Raw genomic sequence first — 21,843 nt, 5'->3', positions numbered from 1 at the left:
CGGATCATCTGGGGTCAGGAGTTCAAGACCAGCCTGGCCAACATGGCAAAACCCCGTAAAAATTAACAGACTGTGGTGGCGCGTGCCTGTGATCCCAGCTACGGGGGAGGCTGAGACAGGAGAATCGCTTGAACCCAGGAGGTGGAGGTTGCAGTGGGCCGAGATTGCACCACTGCACTCCAGCCTGGACGACAAAGTGAGACTCCATCTCAAAATAAAAAAGAAGAGGAAACGCTTTTAAGTTCATCAAAAATGTCATTAAGAGGGCAAAAAGGCAAGCCAGAGTAGGAGAAAGTATCTGCAACACATAACGACTAGCAAAGAACTTGTATCTAGAGCATACATAGAGCCCCTAGAAGTCAATAAGAAAAAGAGAAGGAAGCCAACAGAAAATGAACAAACACTTATATGCACCAGCAGATGTAAACAATGTTTATAGCAATGTTGCCCATGATATCCCCTAACTAGATGCAACCCAAACATCCATCCATAAGAGAACTGGTGGATTCATACAATGGAATATTATACAATAATGAAAATGAACAAACTTCACCTACATGCAATAACATGGATAAATCCTAATACTGAGTAACACAAGCCAGATTGAAAGAATAAATTCTGGATAATTCAGTTTATGCAAAGCTTTTACGTAGGCAAAACTAGATTGCATCACCTAGATATGCATATACGGGTAGTAAAGCTATAAAGAGAAACAGGATAAAAGTCAAGATAGTGGTTGGGGTAGGGAGGATACCTACCTCCCTAGGGGTATCCTCTATGATTGGGAAGAGGCATATGGGCAGCTTCTTGGGTCCTGGCAATGTTTTACTTCTTGAACTGAGAGGGGTTACATAAGTATCTTCTCTACAATATTTTGTTAAGAGAACATATTTATATTTTATGCACTTTTCCACTGTGTGTATTTCACAATTTAAAATGTTTTTCAAAAGTGTGATTTGGAACCACTGCTGTGATCTAATTATCAGAGCAGCCAAACCAAAATATCTCATTTCCTTGGTAACTTAGTCCTGTGAATCTGAATGCCTTATATTATTCGATGGTACTAATGATGATGATTGATGAATCTGTATCTACAACTAATATGCAAAACCGTTTTTCCTGAGAATTTCCCAATTGGGCCTATTATTCATTTAAGAATGTAACCTAATGCAATCTATCTAAAATAACGAAGATATAGCTGGCTAATTAATTGCAATAAATACTGACATTTAGTGAGCAGATGAATAAAACACACACAAAAGGACACAGCAATCTCTTAGCAAAAGCTGTGATTAAAATGCCCCTGACTGAGTAGTAGCAAACACAAATGCGGCCACAGATGCTGCATAATTATTGCTTTGAAATAGTTCAAGGTTCAGATGCTTAGAATACATTACACTTTTCAATACTCAATTCATTTCTATATTTAGGGCTACTCTGCTGCTCTGCACGGCCTGACTAAAATGACTGGAACAGATGGAATCTATTTCTCTGGCTATATTTCTTGGTGTGTCAATACTGAACTTTGTATATTAAGAGGTGGTAATTATGATTAGCTTCATTATACTATTGAGAAAATTTAAACCCAGACAGGTTAAAATAACTTGCTTAATATCACACAGCTAGCTGTTAAGTAGCAGGGCTTTGGGATGTGAGGTCAGATCTGACTCCCAAGCCCATCCTTCTTCTTCACTCTATGATGTGACAGCAACTATGTGCATGTATTTCTGCATCCAAATAGACATCATCCATCTACATGTAGATGCACACACTCATATGCACACTTTTCTCCCTCCCTCTCTCCTCTCTCCCTCCTTCTGAGAAAGAGAGAGACAGACGGAGAGAGAGAGAACTTGACTAGAATTCTTTTTATTTACCACTTTAGGTAACGATTTCAGAAAACACGTCCAAGAGGTATTTATAAATCAGAGCAGGGCCAGATTTTCACACAAAAAACAGTTTACATTGTTACGTGATGGAGTAAACAATAGCAATAATAAATGCTTTCAGTTTGATGTCAGCCCGGATAAAATGTTTGGCTTGTCTGGAAATAGCTATCTTTTCCCACCAGTTACATCCTTGTATTGTGTTCTTTTGCTATCAAATGAGAGCAGAGGAAAGGAGGGAGGGGAGAAGGAGAGGGAGAAATAGGGAAAGAGGGAGGAAGAGAGAGTGACAGTGTGTGTGTGTATGAGAGAGAGAGAGAGAGAGAGAGAGAGAGAGAGAGATTGAATGAGAGTGAACTGACAGGATCCTTAACACCCAGCTACTTGAGTAGCTAAAACTAGGTTAAATATAAAGCTTCTTGTTAGAATTGACAAAGAGGTTACTGGGCCATTAGATAACTGGTTCAAATATCAAACATTCTTACTGCATATCTCAAAATGTTCTTGTCACCCCAAAAGTTCTGCTCCACAGCAGCCCCAGAGGTGGCCCCCAACAGCTAAGGTATCCACATGAGGCAAATATCAAAGGAGCACTTGCGACCACTAAGGATTGAGGGGCAGAGTTCTGAAGGGTTGAAGTTAGTGGGTAACTTCCCTCAACAGAGCTCTCCCAGTTCAGCAAGGGAGACTTGGAGATTGGAATGGTCCTCACTTACACACCTCGGATTATTGTTCCACTCACTCTTTCCACCCTTTTCCCTGTAGAACTTACAACCTGCTCCTCCTAATTTTCTCTCTAGAATCTGTGTATACAAATTCACACTCTAACTTGTTTTTCTACAAATGCAGCTCCACGAAACTGGATTTCATACTAAAATCTTGCACAAATAGTACAAATGTCTAATTTCATGACCTCCACAGATTGTTTTAGACTATCTTTACTCCCAGACACTCTCCCACAAGCACACATGAGGGTAACAAGAGAACCAATCATATTCCTAACACCAAGAAAGAGAAGAAAAATACTGCAGAGGTGGAATCAAAAGCTTTTTCAATGCTAACATAATTCAAGCTGAAGCATGTGTATGAAATAGCCTCTGTCCACATCCGATGTCTAACTTACAGACAAACCCTGTTGGAAAGGGAACTACATGCTTCTGACCGATGGCTGCAGTTTTCAGAACCTCAAAATCCAGAGTTCTTTCTAGATTTAGTAGGTTTCTTATCACCATCAAGCAGCGAGAGGCCAGCTATAACTTAGCAGCTTATGCAATGGCTACTCCAGGCACAGAGGGTTTTTGTTTTGTTTTGCTTTGTTTTGTTTTGAAGTCTCACTTAGAACGGAGGGGCAGGATAAGAGAAATGGTGGCTTTTAAATTTCGAGCGAGCCAACTAGAAGGGGGTCTTATCCTCTTGGTGTTTATTTCTTGGACCAAATTGGGAGACCTCCTTCAAAGCCCCCTGTTGAGTTCAAGGACAAACAAGATGAAAGGGAGAAAGCAGAGGAACAAAAGAACTTACACCTCAGGATTCTTAGTTTTCAGAGAAAACACAAACAGGATGAGTCTGTATGTTTGATTTCTTGTCCCCTGGATGTTGGGGGGAGTGTTAAGGATACGCACAACAAAGACCTGGTCCCTGAGCAGGCTAAGTCAATCTACTCCACAGCTCACATCATGGGCTTAGAGTCACAACGGTATTACCTACAGGAGCCCATTGCTCTGCCTGGAAGTAGGATTTCTCTATCTTCTACTTTGGCTTTGCCAGAACCCACCTGCCATTCTATCGTGAGGGAGTGAGGGAAGTAGTGAAAGGAACCTGCTCATTTAGCCCCTCCCACCCTAGCCCACTCCACCCACACCAACTCCTGACATCATGTGAGGCTTGCTTTGAGTGCTTCAATATTCCACCTGCTGAGTAGGTCTGCCAAAGCTTATGAGCAAATCTGGCATCCAAAATTTTTTTTTAAGAGAAAGAAGGTCCACATTTCAGGTAATGGCTATGTTACTCATTTTTAGTCATCCGACAACAGTCATTCAGAATACAAATGCAGGTGATCAATATGAGAAGCATATGTGCCCATTAAAGGGCACATATCTGAGCAGTTTCTGCTGGCTGGATCCCACCATGTAGTGTATGAAAATACTTTTTTAGGGCCAGGCACAGTGGTTCACGCCTGTAATCCCAGCACTTTGGAAGGCCAGGGTGGGTGGATCACCTGAGTTAGGAGTTCAGGACCAGCCTGACCAACACGGTGAAACCTCATTTCTACTAAAAATACAAAAATTTGCCAGGCAGGAGGCTGAATTGCCTGAACCGGGAGGTGGAGGACGCAGTGAGATGAAATCACACCACTGCACTCCAGCCCGGGTGACAAAGTGAGACTCTGTCTCAAAACCAAAATTAATTTAACTTAATTTTTAAAAATTAAATAAAAAGACTTTTTGTTATATTTTCTCTTGGGTCGATCATCTTAAAATAAAAAAAGAAATTATTTTTCCGTAAGTTATTGGGGTACCGGAGGTATCTGGTTACATGAGTAAGTTCTTTAGTGGTGATTTCTGAGATTTTGGTGTGCCATCACCCGAGCAGTATACACCGCACCATGTTTGTAGTCTTTTATCCCTCACCCTCCTCCCACTTTTCCTCCCAAGTCCCCAAAGTCCATTGTATCATTCTTATGCCTTTGCATCCTTATAGCTTAGCTCCCACATATCAGTGAGAACATACAATGTTTTGTTTTCCATTCCTGAGTTACATCACTTAGAATAATCTCCAATCTCATCCAGGTCACTGCAAATGCTGTTAATTTATTCCTCTTTATGGCTGCATAGTATTTCATTGTATATATATACCAGAGTTTCTTTATCCACTCGTTGATTGATGAGCATTTGGGTTGGTTCCACGATTTTGCAATTGTGAATTGTGTTGCCATAAACATGCATGTGCAAGTATCTTTTTTGAATAATGGTTTATTTTTCTCTGGGTAGATACCCAGTGGGATTGCTGCGTCAAATGGCAGTTCTACTTTTAGTTCTTTAAGCAATCTCCACACTGTTTTCCATAGTGGCTGTACTAGTTTACATTCCCACTAGCAGTATAGAAGTGTTCTCTGCTCACCACATCCACGCCAACATCTACTGTTTTTTGAGTTTTTTATTATGGTCATTCTTGCAGGAGCAAGGTGGTATCTCAATGTGGTTTTGATTTACATTTCCCTGCTCATTAGTGATGCTGAGCATTTTTTTATGTTTGTTGGCCATTTGTGTATCTTCTTTTGAGAACTATCTATTCATATCATTAGCCCACTTTTTGATGGGATTGTTTTTTTCTTACTGATTTAAGTTTGTTGTAGATTCTGGATATTAGTCCTTTGTCAGATGTATAGATTCTGAAGATTTTCTCCCACTCTGTGGGTTGTCTGTTTACTCTGCTGACTGTTCCTTTTGCTGTGCAAAAGCTCTTTAGTTTAATTAGGTCCCAGCTATTTATCTTTGTTTTCATTGCATTTGCTTTTTGGTTCTTGGTCATGAAATCCTTGCCTAAGCCAATGTCTAGAAGGATTTTTCCAATGTTATCTTCTGGAGTTTTTATAGTTTCAGGTCTTAGGCTTAAGTCCTTAATCCATCTTGAGTTGATTTTGTATAAAGAGATGAGGATCCAGTTTCATTCTCCTACATGTGGCTAGCCAATTATCCCAGCACCATTTGTTGAAAAGGGTGTCCTTTCCCCACTTTGTGCTTTTGTTTGCTTTGTTGAAGATCAGTTGGCTGTAAGTATTTGGGTTTATTTCTGGGTTCTCTATTTTGTTCCATTGGTCTATGTGCCTATTTTTACAACAGTACCATGCTGTTTTGGTGACTATGGCCTTATAGTATAGTTTGAAATCAGATAGTGTGATGCCTCCAGATTTGTTCTTTTTGCTTAGTCTTGCTTTGGCTATGCAAGCTCTTTTTTGGTTCCATATGAATTTCAGAATTGTTTTCTTCTAATTCTATGAAGAATGATGGTGGTATTCTGATAGGGATTGCATTGAATTTGTAGATTGCTTTTGGCAGCATGGTCGATTTCACAATATTGATTCTACCCATGAGCATGGGATGTGTTTCCATTTGTTTGTGTCATCTCTGATTTCTTTCGGCAGTGTTTTGTAGTTTTTTTTGTTTTGCTTTGTTTTTTTGACGCAGTATCCCTGTCGCCTGGGCTGGAGTGCAGTGGTGCAATCTCTGCTCACTGCAAACTCCGCCTCCTGGGTTCACGCCATTCTCCTGCATCAGCCTCCCAAGTAGCTGGGACTACAGGCACCCGCCACCAGGCCCAGCTAATTTTTTGTATTTTTAGTAGAGATGGGGTTTCATCATGTTAGCCAGGATGGTCTCAATCTCCTGACCTCATGATCCACCCGCCTCGGCCTCCCAAAGTGCTGGGATTACACGCATGAGCCACTGTGCCCGGCTTGTGTTTTGTAGTTTTCCTGTAGAGGTCTTTCGACTCCATGGTTAGGTAAGTATTTTATTTTTTTACAGCTATTGTAAAGGGGATGCTTGATTTGACTCTCTGCTTGGTCGCTGTTGGTGTATAGAAGAGCTCCTGATTTGTGTACATTAATCTTGTATCCAGAAACTTTACTGAATTCTTTTATCAGTTCTAGGAGCTTTCTAGAGGAGTCCTTAGGGTTTTCAAGGTAAACAATCATATCATCGGCAAACAGTGACAGTTTGACTTCCTCTTTACTGACTTGGATCCCTTTATTTCTTTCTCTTGTCTGATTGCTCTGGCTAGGACTTTCAGTACTCTGTTGAAAAAGAGTGGTGAGAGTGGGCATCCTTGTCTTGTTCCAGTTCTCAGAGGGAATGCTTTCAACTTTTTGCCGTTCAGTATTATGTTGGTTGTGGGTCTATCACAGATGACTTTTATTACATTAAGGTATGTCCCTTGTATGCTGATTTTGCTGAGAGTTTTAATCATAAAGGGATGCTAGATTTTGTTGAAGGCTTTTTCTGCATCTATTGAGATGATCATGTGATTTTTGTTTTGATTTCTGTTTATGTGGTTTATCACATTTACTGACTTGCATGTTAAACCATCCCTGCATTCCTGGTATGAAACCCACTTGATCATGGTGGATTATCTTTTTTTTTTTTTTTTTTTTTTTTTTGAGATGAAGTCTCATACTGTCGCCCAGGCTGGAGTGCAGTGGTGTGATCTCAGTTCACTGCAAGTTCCACCTCCCAGGTTCACGCCATTCTCCTGCCTCAGCCCTTCTACTACCTGGGACTACAGATGCCCGCCACCACGCCCAGCTAACTTTTTTTGTATTTTTAGTAGAGACCAGGTTTCACCATGTTGGCCAGGATGATCTTGCTCTCCTGACCTTGTGATCCACCCACCTTGGCCCAAAGAGCTGGGATTACAGGCGTGAGCCACTGCACCCAGCCCAGATTATCTTTTTAATATGTTGTTGGATTTGGTTAGCTAGTATTTTGTTAAGGATTTTAGCATCTGAGTTCATCAAGGATATCAGTCTGTGGTTTTCTTTTTTTGGTTGTCCTTTCCTGGTTTTGGTATTAGGGTGATACTGGCTTCATAGAATGAATTAGGGAGGGTTCCTTCTCTATCTTGTGGAATAGTGTCAAAAAGATTGTTACCAATTCTTCTTTGAATGTCTGGTAGAATTCTGCTGTTAATCCGTCTGGTCCTGGACTTTTTTTTTTTGCTAGCAATTTTTAAGTTACCATTTCAACCTTGCTGCTTGTTACTGGTCTATTCAGGGTATCTCATCCTTCTTGATTTAAGCTAGGAGGGTTGTATTTTTCCAGGAATTTATCATTCTCTTCTAGGTTTTCTAGTTTATGTGCATAAAAGTGTTCATAGTAGCCTTCACTAATCTTTTGTATTTCAGTGGTGTCATTGTAGTATCTCCTGTTTCATTTCTTAGTGAGGTTATTTGAATTTTCTCTCTTCTTTCCTTGGTGAATCTTGCTAATGGTCTATCAATTTTACTTATCTTTTCAAAGAACAGGCTTTTTGTCTCATTTATCTTTGGTATTGTTGTTGTATCAATTTAATTTAGTTCTGCTCTGATCTTGGTTATTTCCTTTCTTCTGCTGGGTTTGAGTTTGGTTTGTTCTTGTTTCTCTAGTTCTTTGAGGTGTGACCTTAGATTGTCTGTTTGTGCTCTTTCAGACTTTGATGTAGGTGCTTAGGGCTATGAACTATCCTCTTAGCACTGCCTTTTCTGTATTCCAGAGGTTTTGATAGGTTGTGTCATTATTGTCATTCAGTTTGAAGAATTTTTTAAATTTCCATTTTGATTTTGTTTTTGACCCAATGCTCATTCAGGAGCAAGTTGTTTAATTTCCATGTATTTGCACAGTTTTATTCCACTGTGGTCTCAGAGAGTACTTGATATCATTTTAATTTTCTTAAATTTATTAAGGCTCATTTTATGGTCTATCATATAGTCTATCTTGGAGAAAGTTTCATACACTGTTGAATAGAACGTGTATTCTGCAGTTGTTGGATAAAATGTTTTGTATGTATCTGTTAAGTCCATTTGTTCCAAGGCATAGTTTAAATCCATTGCTTCTTTGTTGACTTTCTGTCTTGATGACCTGTCTAGTGCTGTTAGTGGAGCATTGAAGTCCCCCACTATTATTGTGTTGCTGTCTATCTCATTTCTTAGGTCTATTATGAATTGTTTTATAAATTTGGGACTTCCAGTGTTAAGTGCATATATGTTTAGGATTGTGATATTTTCCTGTTGGACAAAGCCTTTTACAATTATATACTGTCCCTTTTTGTCTCTTTTAACTGCTGTGGCTTTACAGTTTGTTTTGGGCCGGATGCAGTGACTCACGCCTGTAATCCCAGCACTTTGGGAGGCCAAGGCAGGTGGATCATGATGTCAGGAGTTCAAGACCAGCCTGACCAACATGGTGAAACCTGGTCTGTACTAAAAATACAAAAATCAGCCAGGCGTGGTGGTGCATGCCTGTAATCTCAGCTACTCAGGAGGCTGAGGCAGGAGAATCACTTGAACCTGGGGGCAAAGGTTGCAGTGAGCCGAGATCACACCATTGCACTCCAGCCTGGGTCTCAGAAGGAGACTCTGTCTCAAAAAAAAAAAAAAATTGTTTTGTTTGATATAAAACTAGCTACTCCTGCTCACTTTGGGTGTTCAATTGCATGAAACGCCTTTTCCCACCCCTTTACTTCAAGTTTATGTGAGTCTTTATGTGTTAGGTGAGTCTCCTGAAGGCAGCAGATGGTTGGTGAGTTCTTATCCATTCTGCGGTTCTGTATCTTTTAAGTGGGGCATTTAGGCCATTTACATTGTTAGTATTGAAATGTGGTGTACCGTTGCATTCATCACGCTCTTTGTTGCATGTGTACTTTGTTTTATGTTTTTGCTTTTTAACTTGTAGTTTTGTTTTATAGGTCCTATGTGATTTATGCTTTAAAGAGGTTCTCTTTTGATGTGTCTCCAGCATTTACTTCAAGATTTAGAGCTCCTTTTAGCAGTTCTTGTAGTGGTAGCTTGGTAATGGCAAATTCTCTCAGCATTTGTTTGTCTGAAAACGACTGTATCTTTCCTTCATAAGTGATGCTTAGTTTCACCGGATACAAAATTCTTGGTTGGTAATTGTTTTGTTTGAGGAGGCTGAAGATAGGTCCCCAGTCCCTTCTAGGTTTTAGGGTTTCTGCTGAGAAATATGCTGTTAATCTAATAGGTTTTCCTTTATAGGTTAGCCGGTTGCTGTCTCAGTTCTTAAGACTTTTTCTTTCATCTTAACTTTGGATTATCTGATGACAATGTGCTTAGGTGAGGATCTGCTTGTGATGAATTTCCCAGGTGTTCTTTGTGCTTCTTGTATTTGGCTATCTAGGTCTCTTACAAGGCCAGGGAAATTTTCCTCAATGACTCCCCCACATACATTTTCCAGACTTTTAGAATTTTCTTCTTCCACAAGTACACCAATTATTATTAAGTTTGGTCATTTAACATAATCCCAGACTTCTTGGAGGCTTTGCTCATATTTTCTTATTTGTTCATATTTTCTTATTCTTTTTTCTTTTTTTCTTATTTATTTATTTATTTATTTTTAGTGAGACGAAGTCTCGCTCTGTCACCCAGGCTGGAGTGCAGTGGCTGGATCTCAGCTCACTGCAAGCTCCGCCTCCCGGGTTTACACCATTCTCCTGCCTCAGCCTCCCGAGTAGCTGGGACTACAGGTGCCTGCCACCTCACCTGGCTAGTTTTTTGTATTTTTTTAGTAGAGACAGGGTTTCACCATGTTAGCCAGGATGCTCTCGATCTCCTGACCTCATGATCTGCCCGTCTCGGCCTCCCAAAGTGCTGGGATTACAGGCTTGAGCCACCACGCCTGGCCTTTAATTTATTTTTTATTATACTTTAAGTTCTAGGGCACATGCGCACAACGTGCAGGTTTGTTACTTTTTTCTTTGTCGGATTGGATTAATTTGAAGACCTTGTCTTCGAGTTCTGAATTTCTTTCTTTCTTTCTTTTTTTTTTTTTTTTGAGATGGAGTCTCGCTCTGTAGCCCAGGCTGGAGTGCAGTGGCTGGATCTCAGCTCACTGCAAGCTCCGCCTCCCGAGTTTACGCCATTCTCCTGCTTCAGCCCCCCGAGTAGCTGGGACTACAGGCGCCCGCCACCTCGCCCGGTTAGTTTTTTTTGTGTGTGTATTTTTTAGTAGCGACAGGGTTTCACCGTGTTAGCCAGGGTGGTCTCGATCTCCTGATCTCATGATCTGCCCGTCTCGCCCTCCCAAAGTGCTGGGATTACAGGCTTGAACCACCGCGCCTGGCCTGAATTTCTTTCTTCTACTTGTTCAATTATATTGCTGAGACTTTCCAGAGCATTTTGCATTTTTAAAAGTGTCCAAAATTTCCTGATTTTTTTTTCTTTAAGCTATCTATTTCCATGATATCTCTCCCTTCACTTTTTTTTTTTTTTTTTTTTTGAGATGGAGTCTCACTCTGTCACCCAGGCTGCAGTGCAGTGGCGTGATCTCAGCTTACTGCAAGTTCCGCCTCCTGGGTTCATGCCATTCTCCTGCCTCAGCCTCCCGAGTAGCTGGAACTACAGGCACCCGCCACCACGCCTGGCTAATTTTTTTGTATTTTTAGTAGAGACAGGGTTTCACTGTGTTAACCAGGGTGGTCTAGATCTCCTGACCTCATGATCCACCTGCCTTGGCCTCCCAAAGTGCTGGGGTTACAGGTGTGAGCCACTGCGCCCAGCCTCTCCCTTCACTTCTTGTACCAGTTTTTGGATTGCCTTGCATTGGGCTTTGCCTTTCTCTGGTCTACCCCTGAGTAGCTTAATAACTAACCTCCTGAATTCTTTTTCAGGTAAATCAGGGATTTCTTCTTGGTTTGGATCCATTGCTGGTGAACTAGTGTGTATTTTTGGGGGTGCTGAAGAACTTTGTTTTATCATATTACCAGGGTTGGTTTTCTGGTTCCTTCTCATTTGGGTAGGCTCTGTCAGAGGGAAGGTCTAGGGCTGAAGGCTGTTGTTCAGATTCTTCTGTCCCACGGGGTGTTCCCTTGATGTAGTACTCTCCCCCTTTTCTTATGGATGTGGCTTCCTGTGAGCCAAACTGCAGTGATTACTGTCTCTCTTCTGGGTCTAACCACCCAGAGTCTACCTGGCTCCGGGCTGGTACTGGGGACTGTCTGCAGAGTCCTGTGATGTGAACCATCTATGGGTCTCTCAGCCATAGATACCAGTGCCTGTTCTGGTGGAGGCAGTCAAGGGTGCAACGGACTCTATGAGGGTCCTTAGCTTTGGTGGTTTAATGCTCTATATTTGTGCTGGTTGGCCTCCTGCTTGGAGGTGGTGCTTTCCAGAAAACATCAGCTGTGGTAGTGTGGAGAGGGAGCAGCAGTGGGCAGGGCCTTAGAAATCCTAAGATTATAGGATGTCTTCCACTTTGTCTTCCACTACCAGGGTGGGTAGGGAAGGACCATCAGGTGGGGGCAGGGCTAGGTATGCATGAGTTCAGATTCTCCTTAGGCGGGTCTTGCTGCAGTTGCTGTGGGGGATGGGGGTGAGATTCCCAGGTCACTGGAGTTGTGTACCTAGGAGGATTATGGCTGCCTTTGATGAGTCATGCAGGTTGCCAGGGAAGTTGGGGAAATACAGCAGTCACAGGCCTCACCCAGCTCCCACGCAAACTGAAGGGCCAGTCTCACTTCCACCGTGACCCCCTCCAACAGCCCCAAGTCTGTTTCCAGTCGGAGAGTGAGAGGGGCTTGAGAACTTGCCCGAGGCTATTTGCCTTCCAGAGTATTTAGGGTGTCTCCTGGGTCCTGCAGAAGCAACCCACTTCCTTCAGAGGGACTGTGGGTCCTCCCGGGATTGCTGGTTTGTTCTTGTAGTCAATCTGGAGCTCCATAGTCCTCCCTGCAGGACCCACCAGCACAACAAAGAGCAGCCTGCCAACCATCTTAATATTTGTGCGGATATCTCAGCCTCCTTTTAGTGCTCTTTTGGAAAACAAACACATTTGTGAATCTGCTAAAGGATGTGGACCTTATACTTGAAAACCCATATACTTTAACACACAACTTCGAGACATTCATACATCTATTAGAATCCATATATAGAACATCCTCAGAGGTCCATAGACCCAAAGTTTCCTTCTGGACCTCTGGTCTAGAAGGAAAAAAAAAGTTAACATTTACTGAGTATCTATTATATGCCAGACACTATTCCAGGTGTTAAATAGATTTTTCTCAATTAATCATGACAACCCCATGGAGTAGGTACACTGTTCTCTATTTTACTGACAAGAAAACAGTAGCAGAGAAGGTCACTTGCTCCATCCAGGTAAACAGCCAGTAAATGACAGCACCAGGGAGCCCCTCCTCTAAGCTACTAAGTCACAGCTGTGAAATCAAAGACATGTAAGCAATTTAAAAAAAAATTGTATATGGTTACACACACCATAACCATAGCTTCTTTTTTGGGGGGTGGGGAAGCATGTGGATAATCTGCCTCTCCAGAGATCTGAGGAAGTAGAGATAATGTGGCACTGGTTGGTGGGGAGATACTTGGCTAAGTATCTCAGGCCCACCACTAATATTCATGGCACAACACAAAACAAAAGCTAGTCAGGCCCACCACTTGGCTTCCCAAGAATAGATCTGTGGCAGTGACAGTAGTCCTTGAACTTGAGTTCTTGACGGTGTAACTGAGATTAGTGCTGGGGTCCAAAATTTAAATTATCTCTAGGGGTTGGAATGTAATGCAATTGTGACACCAGGTTGGAATAAGGCATTTGGGCGGCAGGGGGCATGGTCAACTGGAGAGTACACGTCCTGTCTCAAGACATTCACATTTAAGAAAAACAACCCCCATGAGGGCCAAACAAAAGACATATTCAGACCAGGTGCAGTGGCCTGTAATCCCAGGACTTTGGGAGCCCCAGGCAGGCAGATCCCTTGAGCTCAGGAGTTTGAGACCAGCCTGGGCAACATTGTGAAACCCTGTCTCTACTAAAAATACAAAACCTAGCCAAGCGTGGTGGCGCAGGCCTGTAATCCCAGCTACTTAAGAGGCTGAGGCACATGAATCACTTCAACTGGGGAGACAGAGTTTGCAGTGAGCTGAAATTGTACCACTGCACTCCAGCCTGGGCAACAGAGCAAGACTCTGTCTCCAAAAAAAGATACACACACACACACACACACACACACACACACACACACAAGACATATTCAGACATATTCAGCCCAGTGGGCCATCAGTTTGTGACCTGCGAATAGACCGTTCCCCTTCCCACTCCAGGTTTTTCCCACGTCAAGAGTCAGGAATGCAGTCTGTGGGAAGGGGACACAAGCTGACCCACGTGACAATCAACGTTGTGATTTCCATTCCGTTAGAGCTATGCTTTTTACATGCTAACCAACCCAGCAGTAGGTCACTAGCAGAAAGGTCCAGACACCAGAGATGAAGAAACATCAGGAAGTAAATGATAGTACACAGGACGTACCTCATACATAGAGCGCATTCAAGGTCAGATGCGTCGAAAGATGCAAGTGGTAAACTGAGAGCAGGTTTGTCCCCCTGATCAGTGGGAGGATCTGTGATTTAGAAAGCAAGAAGTCAGCAGTGGAGTAACCTCGGTTTCATAGATAGTACTTCTGAGGCAAAAGAATCCAATGCGTTTTTCACTTTGCCACTCTCACCACCACCTCCCAGAGAGTTGATTTAGTGGACTCCTGAGCCATTGAGAGTGGGACACTCAGAAGTAGGTTCTCAGAGGTTTCCAGCAGCCCCAACAGAAAGAGAAATGCAAGTCAAAGAATGTCCAGGAGCCCTGGGGACTTCATTCAAATGCAACAGGCACCTCTCTCAACAGCAGAAGCTACAGCAACTCAATGGATTGAGCCAGGCCTTCAAAGCTAAAACTGAATCTTGGCACTGCCAAACTCTCGTGGAAAGATAGCAAGCCACAGCTGCAGCTTCTCACATGCCTACCTATGGGAACACAGCTGGGAATGAGCAGGGTGAGGCCTGACCTCACTTTCCTCATCCTGCATTCCTAGAATGGGGATGAGGGTAGCGAGAGGTTGCCCTAGAAGGAAGTGGCATCCCCATGGGTATGGGATGCCATTAGTTGATACTGTGCTTGACCTAATGCCTTGGCGTTCCATTATATTAATAATTAGTATCAAACACTTACTACAGTGTGCTACGCACAGTGCATGCTCTCACAGAAGCCTCATAGGAATCTTTGAGGCCACACAGCTCATAAATGCCAAAGCTGGGTCACACACCCAGAGACTAAGGAGCCCCCGGACAGAGGTAAGTAACTTGTATATACTGGTGAGCCCAGGGATCTCCTCCAAGCTACCTTCTCCTTGGGTAGAGCCAGTACCTTGCTTGGAGGCTTTATTAGGCATCCCTGTGTCTTCTTGGGATTCAATTTGGCAATGTTTCCTTTTCTTTTCCTGGCATTTTCCAGTCTTGCTGGAAGCAGCTTTTGGAGAGGTAGCATCCCACTTCTCCTCCTCTTCTTCCTGGTCTTTCATGTGGTGCTGCTGACCATCCCCCTTCACTTTAGCTGGATCCATCAGACTGCTGCCATCTCCCCTGGCTGCTGCTTCCTCCTGACTAGAACAATGTGGGAGCTCCAGATTGTCCTGGATGAAGAAAGAGCCACATATCAGAATCTTCTTAGGACCAATATTGTCCTCTGATATTCTTACCCAGAGGGACAAAGGGAAACTATAGAGTCCTGATCCCCACCCCAATTGCAGAGTGAACACAGAGCTCAGCTGGGGGGCCGTCATAAGGTATTATTTCCTACTTCTTGTTCACACAGCATCTGCAACCAAGGCATGCCCAGCTTGGGTGGAGTTAGGGAACTTCCCTAGGCAAGGACAGGAAGGTATGTAGGAGGAGAGGCTCCTTGAGCAGGTCCAAAAAGGGGAAATGCCAGGGCTAGCAACAGTTCCCCTTCCCATCAAATCCTTCCCCAGTAACCACTTTAGCAAAACCAAGGCAGGCAGTGAGGGCAGATCCTGTCACTCAGTAGTTCCTCTGGCCCTCACTGCCATTCACGGCCGTCTGTGATCCCCAAACTCCAGCTCCAAAAGGACTTTTGGTAGGGCTTTGGCACAGGTCTGCTCACAGGCCTGCCAAGTTACCTCATGCTGCAGGGCTGTATGCTACGCTAGTCAAATGAACAAGGTACAAACTATTCCTTTGACTAGATTTGGGGTGAAAAGCATTAAAAAAAAAAAAAGACAAAATCACCTGGCAAAAAAAAAAAAAAAAAAAAAAAAAAAAAAAAAACAATGTCTCTAGGCTTTTAAAGAATATTTTCCCAGGAGATGGATATTTGAAAAAGGATTTAGAAATAAGTGCAATAACAACATGTTTATGCAGATTTACATGGAGAACCCCTCTCTAATCTAAACCCATAGTCCACAGGTCAAGATATTCATCTTGTTGTTTCCCTCTAACCCTACCAAAAGAAAATTGGTAGACAGGTGAAAAAGGGGAGCATACAGCTGGGAGAAAACGATGAGGTGAGGAGAAAAATAGTGTGGGTTTTCTGTCTCTAACTTGGGGAGTTGGGGTTTTCTCCAGCACAACAGCAGTACTACAACCTTGACTTTCGATGAACCGAAGGCATTGGCCACTCAGGAGTATACTGCTTTGCAAAGCAAAGTTTGGGTGGAAATCCAATCCTTGTTCCCCAGCTAGTTCACACTGGAAAGCCAAGGCTGCTATTTTTCTTCTTTTCAGATGGAGCTGCAATCAGAAGTCACTCCAGGCATTTGGGTTCAGTATTAGCATCCTCAATCATGTAATAGTGATCTTAATGATTGAAATCACTGGGGGTTCTCTGATTTCAGGAGCTCCTCTAAGTTCTGCTGTTTTTTAACAAAAGCGGGGCACACCTGCATTTCAGTCCTTTTTTGAGAGTCCAGGGCTTACACACAGAAGAACATGGGGCATGAATGGAGGGAAAACTGCCCCCTAAAGGTGCCCAGGCATTCAGTGCTAAACTCTCCCCTGGAGTCTGCGCTTCTGATCCTCAACTTCTGATCACTTACCCTCTGCCGGGAAAGCCAGGGCCTGGAGCCCATCTCTCTTGTGTTCTGTTTTCTGGTTTTCAAAGAAAGGTACAAATACCTGTCCTCCTCCCAGGTCCTTCAACTCAACATTCTTTCCAACATCTCTTTCCTCTTTCTCTGTTACAAATATGTATTGGAAGCTTACTTATGTATAAGGCATAGTGCAAGAATATAAAATTACGTCCATTTGAGAATCAAACAGAGTTGTCTTTGCACAGGGTAAGTGCTGGCACTCAAAGGCCAGCAGTTTGAACAGACAAAAGCTCCAAAGGAGGGAGAAAGGAGGGATCCTCAGGCCCTCTTCCCAGACTCCTCCCCAAAGCCTATAAACCCACTCAAATTGTACAGCCCAGGGGCAGTGAGCCAATTCCTTTCTAGTTCTGTCAAATCTCTCTTGGCTGGATCTAACCAAGAACTGAAAAAAAAAAAAAATGTATCCTAGCACTTTGGAAGGCCAAGGCGGGAGGATCACTTGAGGCCAGGAGTTTGAGACCAGCCTAGGCAAAAATGGTGAAACCCCGTCTCTACCAAAACAACAACAACAACAACAACAACAAAAAAAAAAAAAACAGCCAGGCATGGTGGCTCATGCCTGTAGTCCCAGCTACTCGGGAGGCTGAGGTGGGAGGATCTCTTGAGGCCAGGAGTCTGAGGCTGCAGTGAGCCATGATCATATGACTGCCCTCCAGCCTGGGTGACAGAAAGACACCCTGTCTCAAAATTTTTTTTCAACGTTATGAATAATTCTGGGACCATGCCTGAAATTCACAACTGCATCTTTAAGAGGTTCTTTGCAAAGAACAGAACCACTAGTGACTCAATTTCTTCTTTCTCAGGAACCAAAATAGGAGAGGGAGGGCTCACTCCCCATGTTTGCCCACAAAACAGCCAAACGAAGTGTCACGAGCGAGCTGGGTGAGTTGAGTTTTACCTGTAACAACCTTGGCAGATTATGGCTGGTAACTTCAGTAGTCATTGACTCTACGTTTTCCTTTAATCTAGGGTGAGGTGCCAACAGCTTCAGGATATCGGGAGAATGTTCCTGAGAATCCCCCGGGACTGATGGTGAAAAGAAACTAAGGAGAAGCTGTGACATAAAACAGAAGACTTCACTACTTAAGTTTCTACAGGTGCCCAGGTGAAGGGGAGAAGGGCGGGGGTGAGGGAGCCAGCTTTTAGGGGAGAACTCCAGAGAGGAAGCCTTGGACCAGTGTCCCCAACACACCACACTGGGGCAGGGGTCCTCGCTTCAGCAGCCATCAGAATCAACTGAGGAACTTATGAAAAATCTAGGTCTCTACTTTCTACTACCATCTCCCCCAGGTCTGAAGTGTGGCCGAGGAATCTGGATTTTGAGAAGGCACTACAGATGCCTCTGTTGCCTAGCCAAGGTTAAGAGCCACGATGCTGGTGCTAACACTCCGCAGAAATATCTGCAGTGGGATTTTAAAACTCATCTAGGAGGAAAGAGACAGAGAGGTGAAGTCAGGAGAGAAACCTCAGTTGGAGAACTTGAAGTTCATAATACCTCAGTGAGTAGAAGTCTACAAATGTCTTCTAGGATCCTCACTGTTTCTTTTCTCCATCATCCATTTTGCTTCCTCCTCTCCCCACCATCACCCCTGGATCTTTAATCCCTTCAAAGCTGGGAACCTGAGCAGTTAACCGTTAGGAAAAACAGAACACCAGCTTCCTCCCTCTTCTCCCAGCCTTGCCTCCCCTATTCTGGCCTTTGCCTCCCAGAGGATGTTAGGTTAAGTTAAAGTACTAGGTGCAAGGAGGTTCCAGTCTCTTGCTCTTTTCCCTTGCAATTGGATAAGCTGGGAGGGTAGATGTGCGTTCTAATGTAGCTTGCACCATTCACTGTCCACATTCTTGCCCCAAGTTTCCCCTGTACCGGCAAGGATTGTGTGAGTGTGTGTGTCTGTGTGTGTGTGTGTGTGTGTGTGTGTGTATGTGTGTTTCCATATACTGAAACATGTAACACAAGGAGAGCAGGTGACTTTGCTTCTAAAACCTACTCCAGTGCTTATCACCCAGCAGCTCCTGCAGTATTTGGAGACCCACTAAGGGATGCTCCAGTCCTGTGCTGAGGATACATAGTTAGGGTATTAATTCATCAGTGAAATTTGACAGAGCACCAAACTCCAGTTTGATTCATTCTCTGGCCTCCAGCAGTCTCTTCATGATGTTCCTTCAGATGCCAGCACTTGCCATGAAGCCAAACCCTGCTCAGCCTTCAAAGCTCAGCTCAAGTGCTACCTTCTCTCACTATTCCAGTCCTGTCCTATGCAGTAGAGAGTACACCATAATATAGCATCTTGAACACCACGTTGTTATCCTAGAAATGTGTCACAGATGTAAGCCTTTCTCTCCCGCCAGATGGCCAGCTTCTAGAGGGCACATAACAGATACCCAATAAATACTCATCCTACGGGATGGAATTGAATTAAGACACTTATCCACCCCAGGGCCCAGGGAGAGGCCTCGCATTCAGGCCCAAAGTCCTCAGATTGATCCTTATGTTTCCTTTCAGCTCTGAGAAACCCACTTTCCAGTTATGAGTTGGCAAAGGAGTTAAATGGGGAGGTACTCACAGCACCCTGGGCCATAAATGCCAGCTGTCAGAGGTCCCTCTTCCACAGGAGCCAAGGTTGGCCCTCTGAAGCCCTAATGAGTGACCCAACAGGACCAAGCCAGTTCTGAGGAGGCAGTATCCTTGGACTTCTCCCAAAAAGAGCATAATATTCTTCAATGGCAGCCACACAACATCACAAGGTACAAGGATGAAAGGGCAGAGGGTGGTGGGAAGGAAAAGGGAGAAATCAAAGGAAACAAAGCAGAAATAACAACAGCAGTTCCCTTCTTCATTTTACTACTTGCGATCTCTCTCTGTGCCTTCTCAATGGCATTGGAAAACAAAGGTTAGGGTCAATTCTCAGTGAGAATGATCACTCCACATGAATGAAAGTCAACTACACTTCAGCCTCAGCCTTAGAAAGGCCCAAATAGGTCAAGAAGGAGGAAAAAGAATCTGCAGTAAAAACAAACATTAAAAAGAAACACAAGCCTGTGAGTTCAAAGGCAGCTTATTAATGTCAACTCAACCTGCATCATCTCTGTCAAATCTTTAGCCCTAAAACTGGAATGATCTAGTAAATAAACACAACTGAGGACTCTCGACGTTCTTAATCGCTGCCATGGCCACATCACACTCAGTGGAAATTCGCCTCTAAATTCTTGCCCTCACTTCAGAACTCTGTAACACTCATCATGGGCATACACTCGCTTGCATCATCTGGCATTTATGTTAACAAATGCAAGACTGTAAATTCCTTGAAGACTAAAACTGTGACTTACACCTCTTTGGGTCTCCAGAGCTTCACACAATGCCTTGCCTCAAACCATTAGGCAGCTGTGGAAATGACAACAGTTTGTCTATGAAAGCAGACTGGAGAGACAGGTCAGCCCAACTGATGACACCAAAAACATCTCAGGCCAACTGGGAAATGGACAAACAGGAGTCAAGAAACCATTCCTCCTTGGGTCTAAGACCTGCCTCTGTTGGCCTTTGCACGCTCTGTTCCCAAAGACAAGTTTCTTCTAACTGCCTTTGTTCATCACGGAACTGGAAAGTTCCATTGCTACTATTGACCCAGCATCACCAGTGAGTGCTGAGGCTGTGGCCATGTCCTCATGGGAAGCAGGATGGCAGAGCAGCTAAGATGCCAGGCTTTGGAAGCAGATAGACTTGGGTTTGAATACTTTCCCACCAATCACCAGCTGCATGACCTTGGGAAAGTCAGCAAGCCCGAGCTTCATCTGTCTCATCTGTAACCTGAGGATAAATAACCAAACCTAGCCTCAGGAATGTAGTGGGGTTTAAATAATCTACTCTACATAAAACGCCTAGCACAGTGTCTAATGTAGAAGAAATTCTCAACAAATGTTAGCTATTATTATTATCATTACATCATGGACTACACTTAAGATTTGGAGAAGGGTCCACAGCTTGAAGCAATTCTCCCCGAACCATGCTCCTCTCAAGCACACCTTTTTCACATACTCAAACCAATTCAAAGCAACTTCCCAGAAAGGAGATCCTTTGTGAGAGACAGAAAATCCAGGGCCAGTTCCCTTAGTTCATCGATTTTGCTAACCATTCCTTTCTAGAGCCTTCAGAAACCAGTTCTGTCTCTTGCTCAATTTCTTTATCCAATTCTCTGCCAAACCACACTGGGACAGAAACCATAAGGCTCGGCAGTGAATAGCGGGTGGGGCACAAGGAGAGCAGAGACAACCTCCAACTGTCAGAATCCAACTCACAGGCCAATTACCCAGACACCAGCAGAGTAAACTGTAAAACAATAAACAACAAAGTCAACGAATTGAAGATGCCTGAGCCTTCACTCATGCTCTCGGTATTTCACACCATTTTTCTTTTATAACTACCACATTCTCCTGGGACCCAGGAGTTGGAATGACTGTTTGCATTCCATTGTAACGGTCTCTGACTAGCATTTGTGAGGCAGTGTGTTTTATTTCTAGCAAAGGAGCTGAAGGTTGGAGTTCTGTGTATGGTGACAGGAGAGGTGGGGACCACCAACGTCCCTTCCCAGGGGCTGGTTATCATGTGTGGATGGTGAAAACTGTGATTCAGCCAAAGAAAAGTTATGTAACAGTAGGTAGCCCCACACCCTGGATCTCTCATCAACAGCCAGAATGTCCTCAGTGAGCCTCAATCCCCATGTTAATGTACTTGATTTTGGTTTTTCTCCCACTGACAATCCAGACCCTGAGTCAAAGAAGCAAGAACATTCCTCACAGGCTCCTACAAAAATGTAGGAACTGCCCAATCTGATCATACACACCAGAAGGACGGTGTTTCTGGGCAATCAATTAGCACTCCCTTCTCCCTTTTGTCCCCTTAACCCAGGGAACCACCCACTCAGGACCCCAAATGCCAGGGAGGACAGCACCCTCACTCCCCTTCCTAGAGAAGACAGAGAGGTGAGGGTCCAATAGGCAGCTGGACCTGATGTCATTTCAACTCACTCTTTGGGCTTCACATCTTGCTCTCTTGTTCTTTCCATCAAGGGATACACAGTAGAGAAACTCCCTTAGTGCCTCCTCCACCTTGCCTAGGGTGGCTAAGGCTTGGGCTTTTCTGAAATGTGCCTGGAAGGAAACATTAGCATTCAATCCCATTTTATTCAGCCTATTAACACTACTGCTCTAACAATAACTAACCCAGAGCACTCTCTGTTGTGTAAAACATTTTAAAAGGACTCTCTTATCTACAGCCCTAAAATGTAGGCAACTGTTCTAATGCCAT

The 21,843-nt window shown here is 43.6% G+C and overlaps 1 protein-coding gene across 3 annotated transcripts in view; it reads right to left on the bottom strand.

Annotated features, from left to right (window-relative positions):
* The window catches only part of LONRF3 (LON peptidase N-terminal domain and ring finger 3), a 46,432-nt gene that overhangs the window by 16,487 nt on the left and 8,102 nt on the right, over positions 1 to 21,843 (bottom strand). The window contains exons 3-6 of one of the 3 annotated variants that reach the window (XM_005594445.5): positions 21,564 to 21,686; positions 17,440 to 17,595; positions 14,801 to 15,065; positions 13,913 to 14,003 (exon numbers count right to left, since the gene is read on the bottom strand). In XM_005594445.5, coding sequence (XP_005594502.1) covers positions 13,913 to 14,003; positions 14,801 to 15,065; positions 17,440 to 17,595; positions 21,564 to 21,686 — 635 coding nt within the window. The remainder of the gene's footprint in view (positions 1 to 13,912; positions 14,004 to 14,800; positions 15,066 to 17,439; positions 17,596 to 21,563; positions 21,687 to 21,843) is intronic. The other 2 variants (XM_005594446.5, XM_005594447.5) reach the window with 2 other exon arrangements.

Source organism: Macaca fascicularis, chromosome X (assembly GCF_037993035.2).
Source record: "Macaca fascicularis isolate 582-1 chromosome X, T2T-MFA8v1.1".
Classification (NCBI taxonomy): domain Eukaryota; kingdom Metazoa; phylum Chordata; class Mammalia; order Primates; family Cercopithecidae; genus Macaca; species Macaca fascicularis.
Note: the sequence above shows the minus strand (reverse complement) of the source record. Positions and strands in the feature narration are given on the sequence as shown.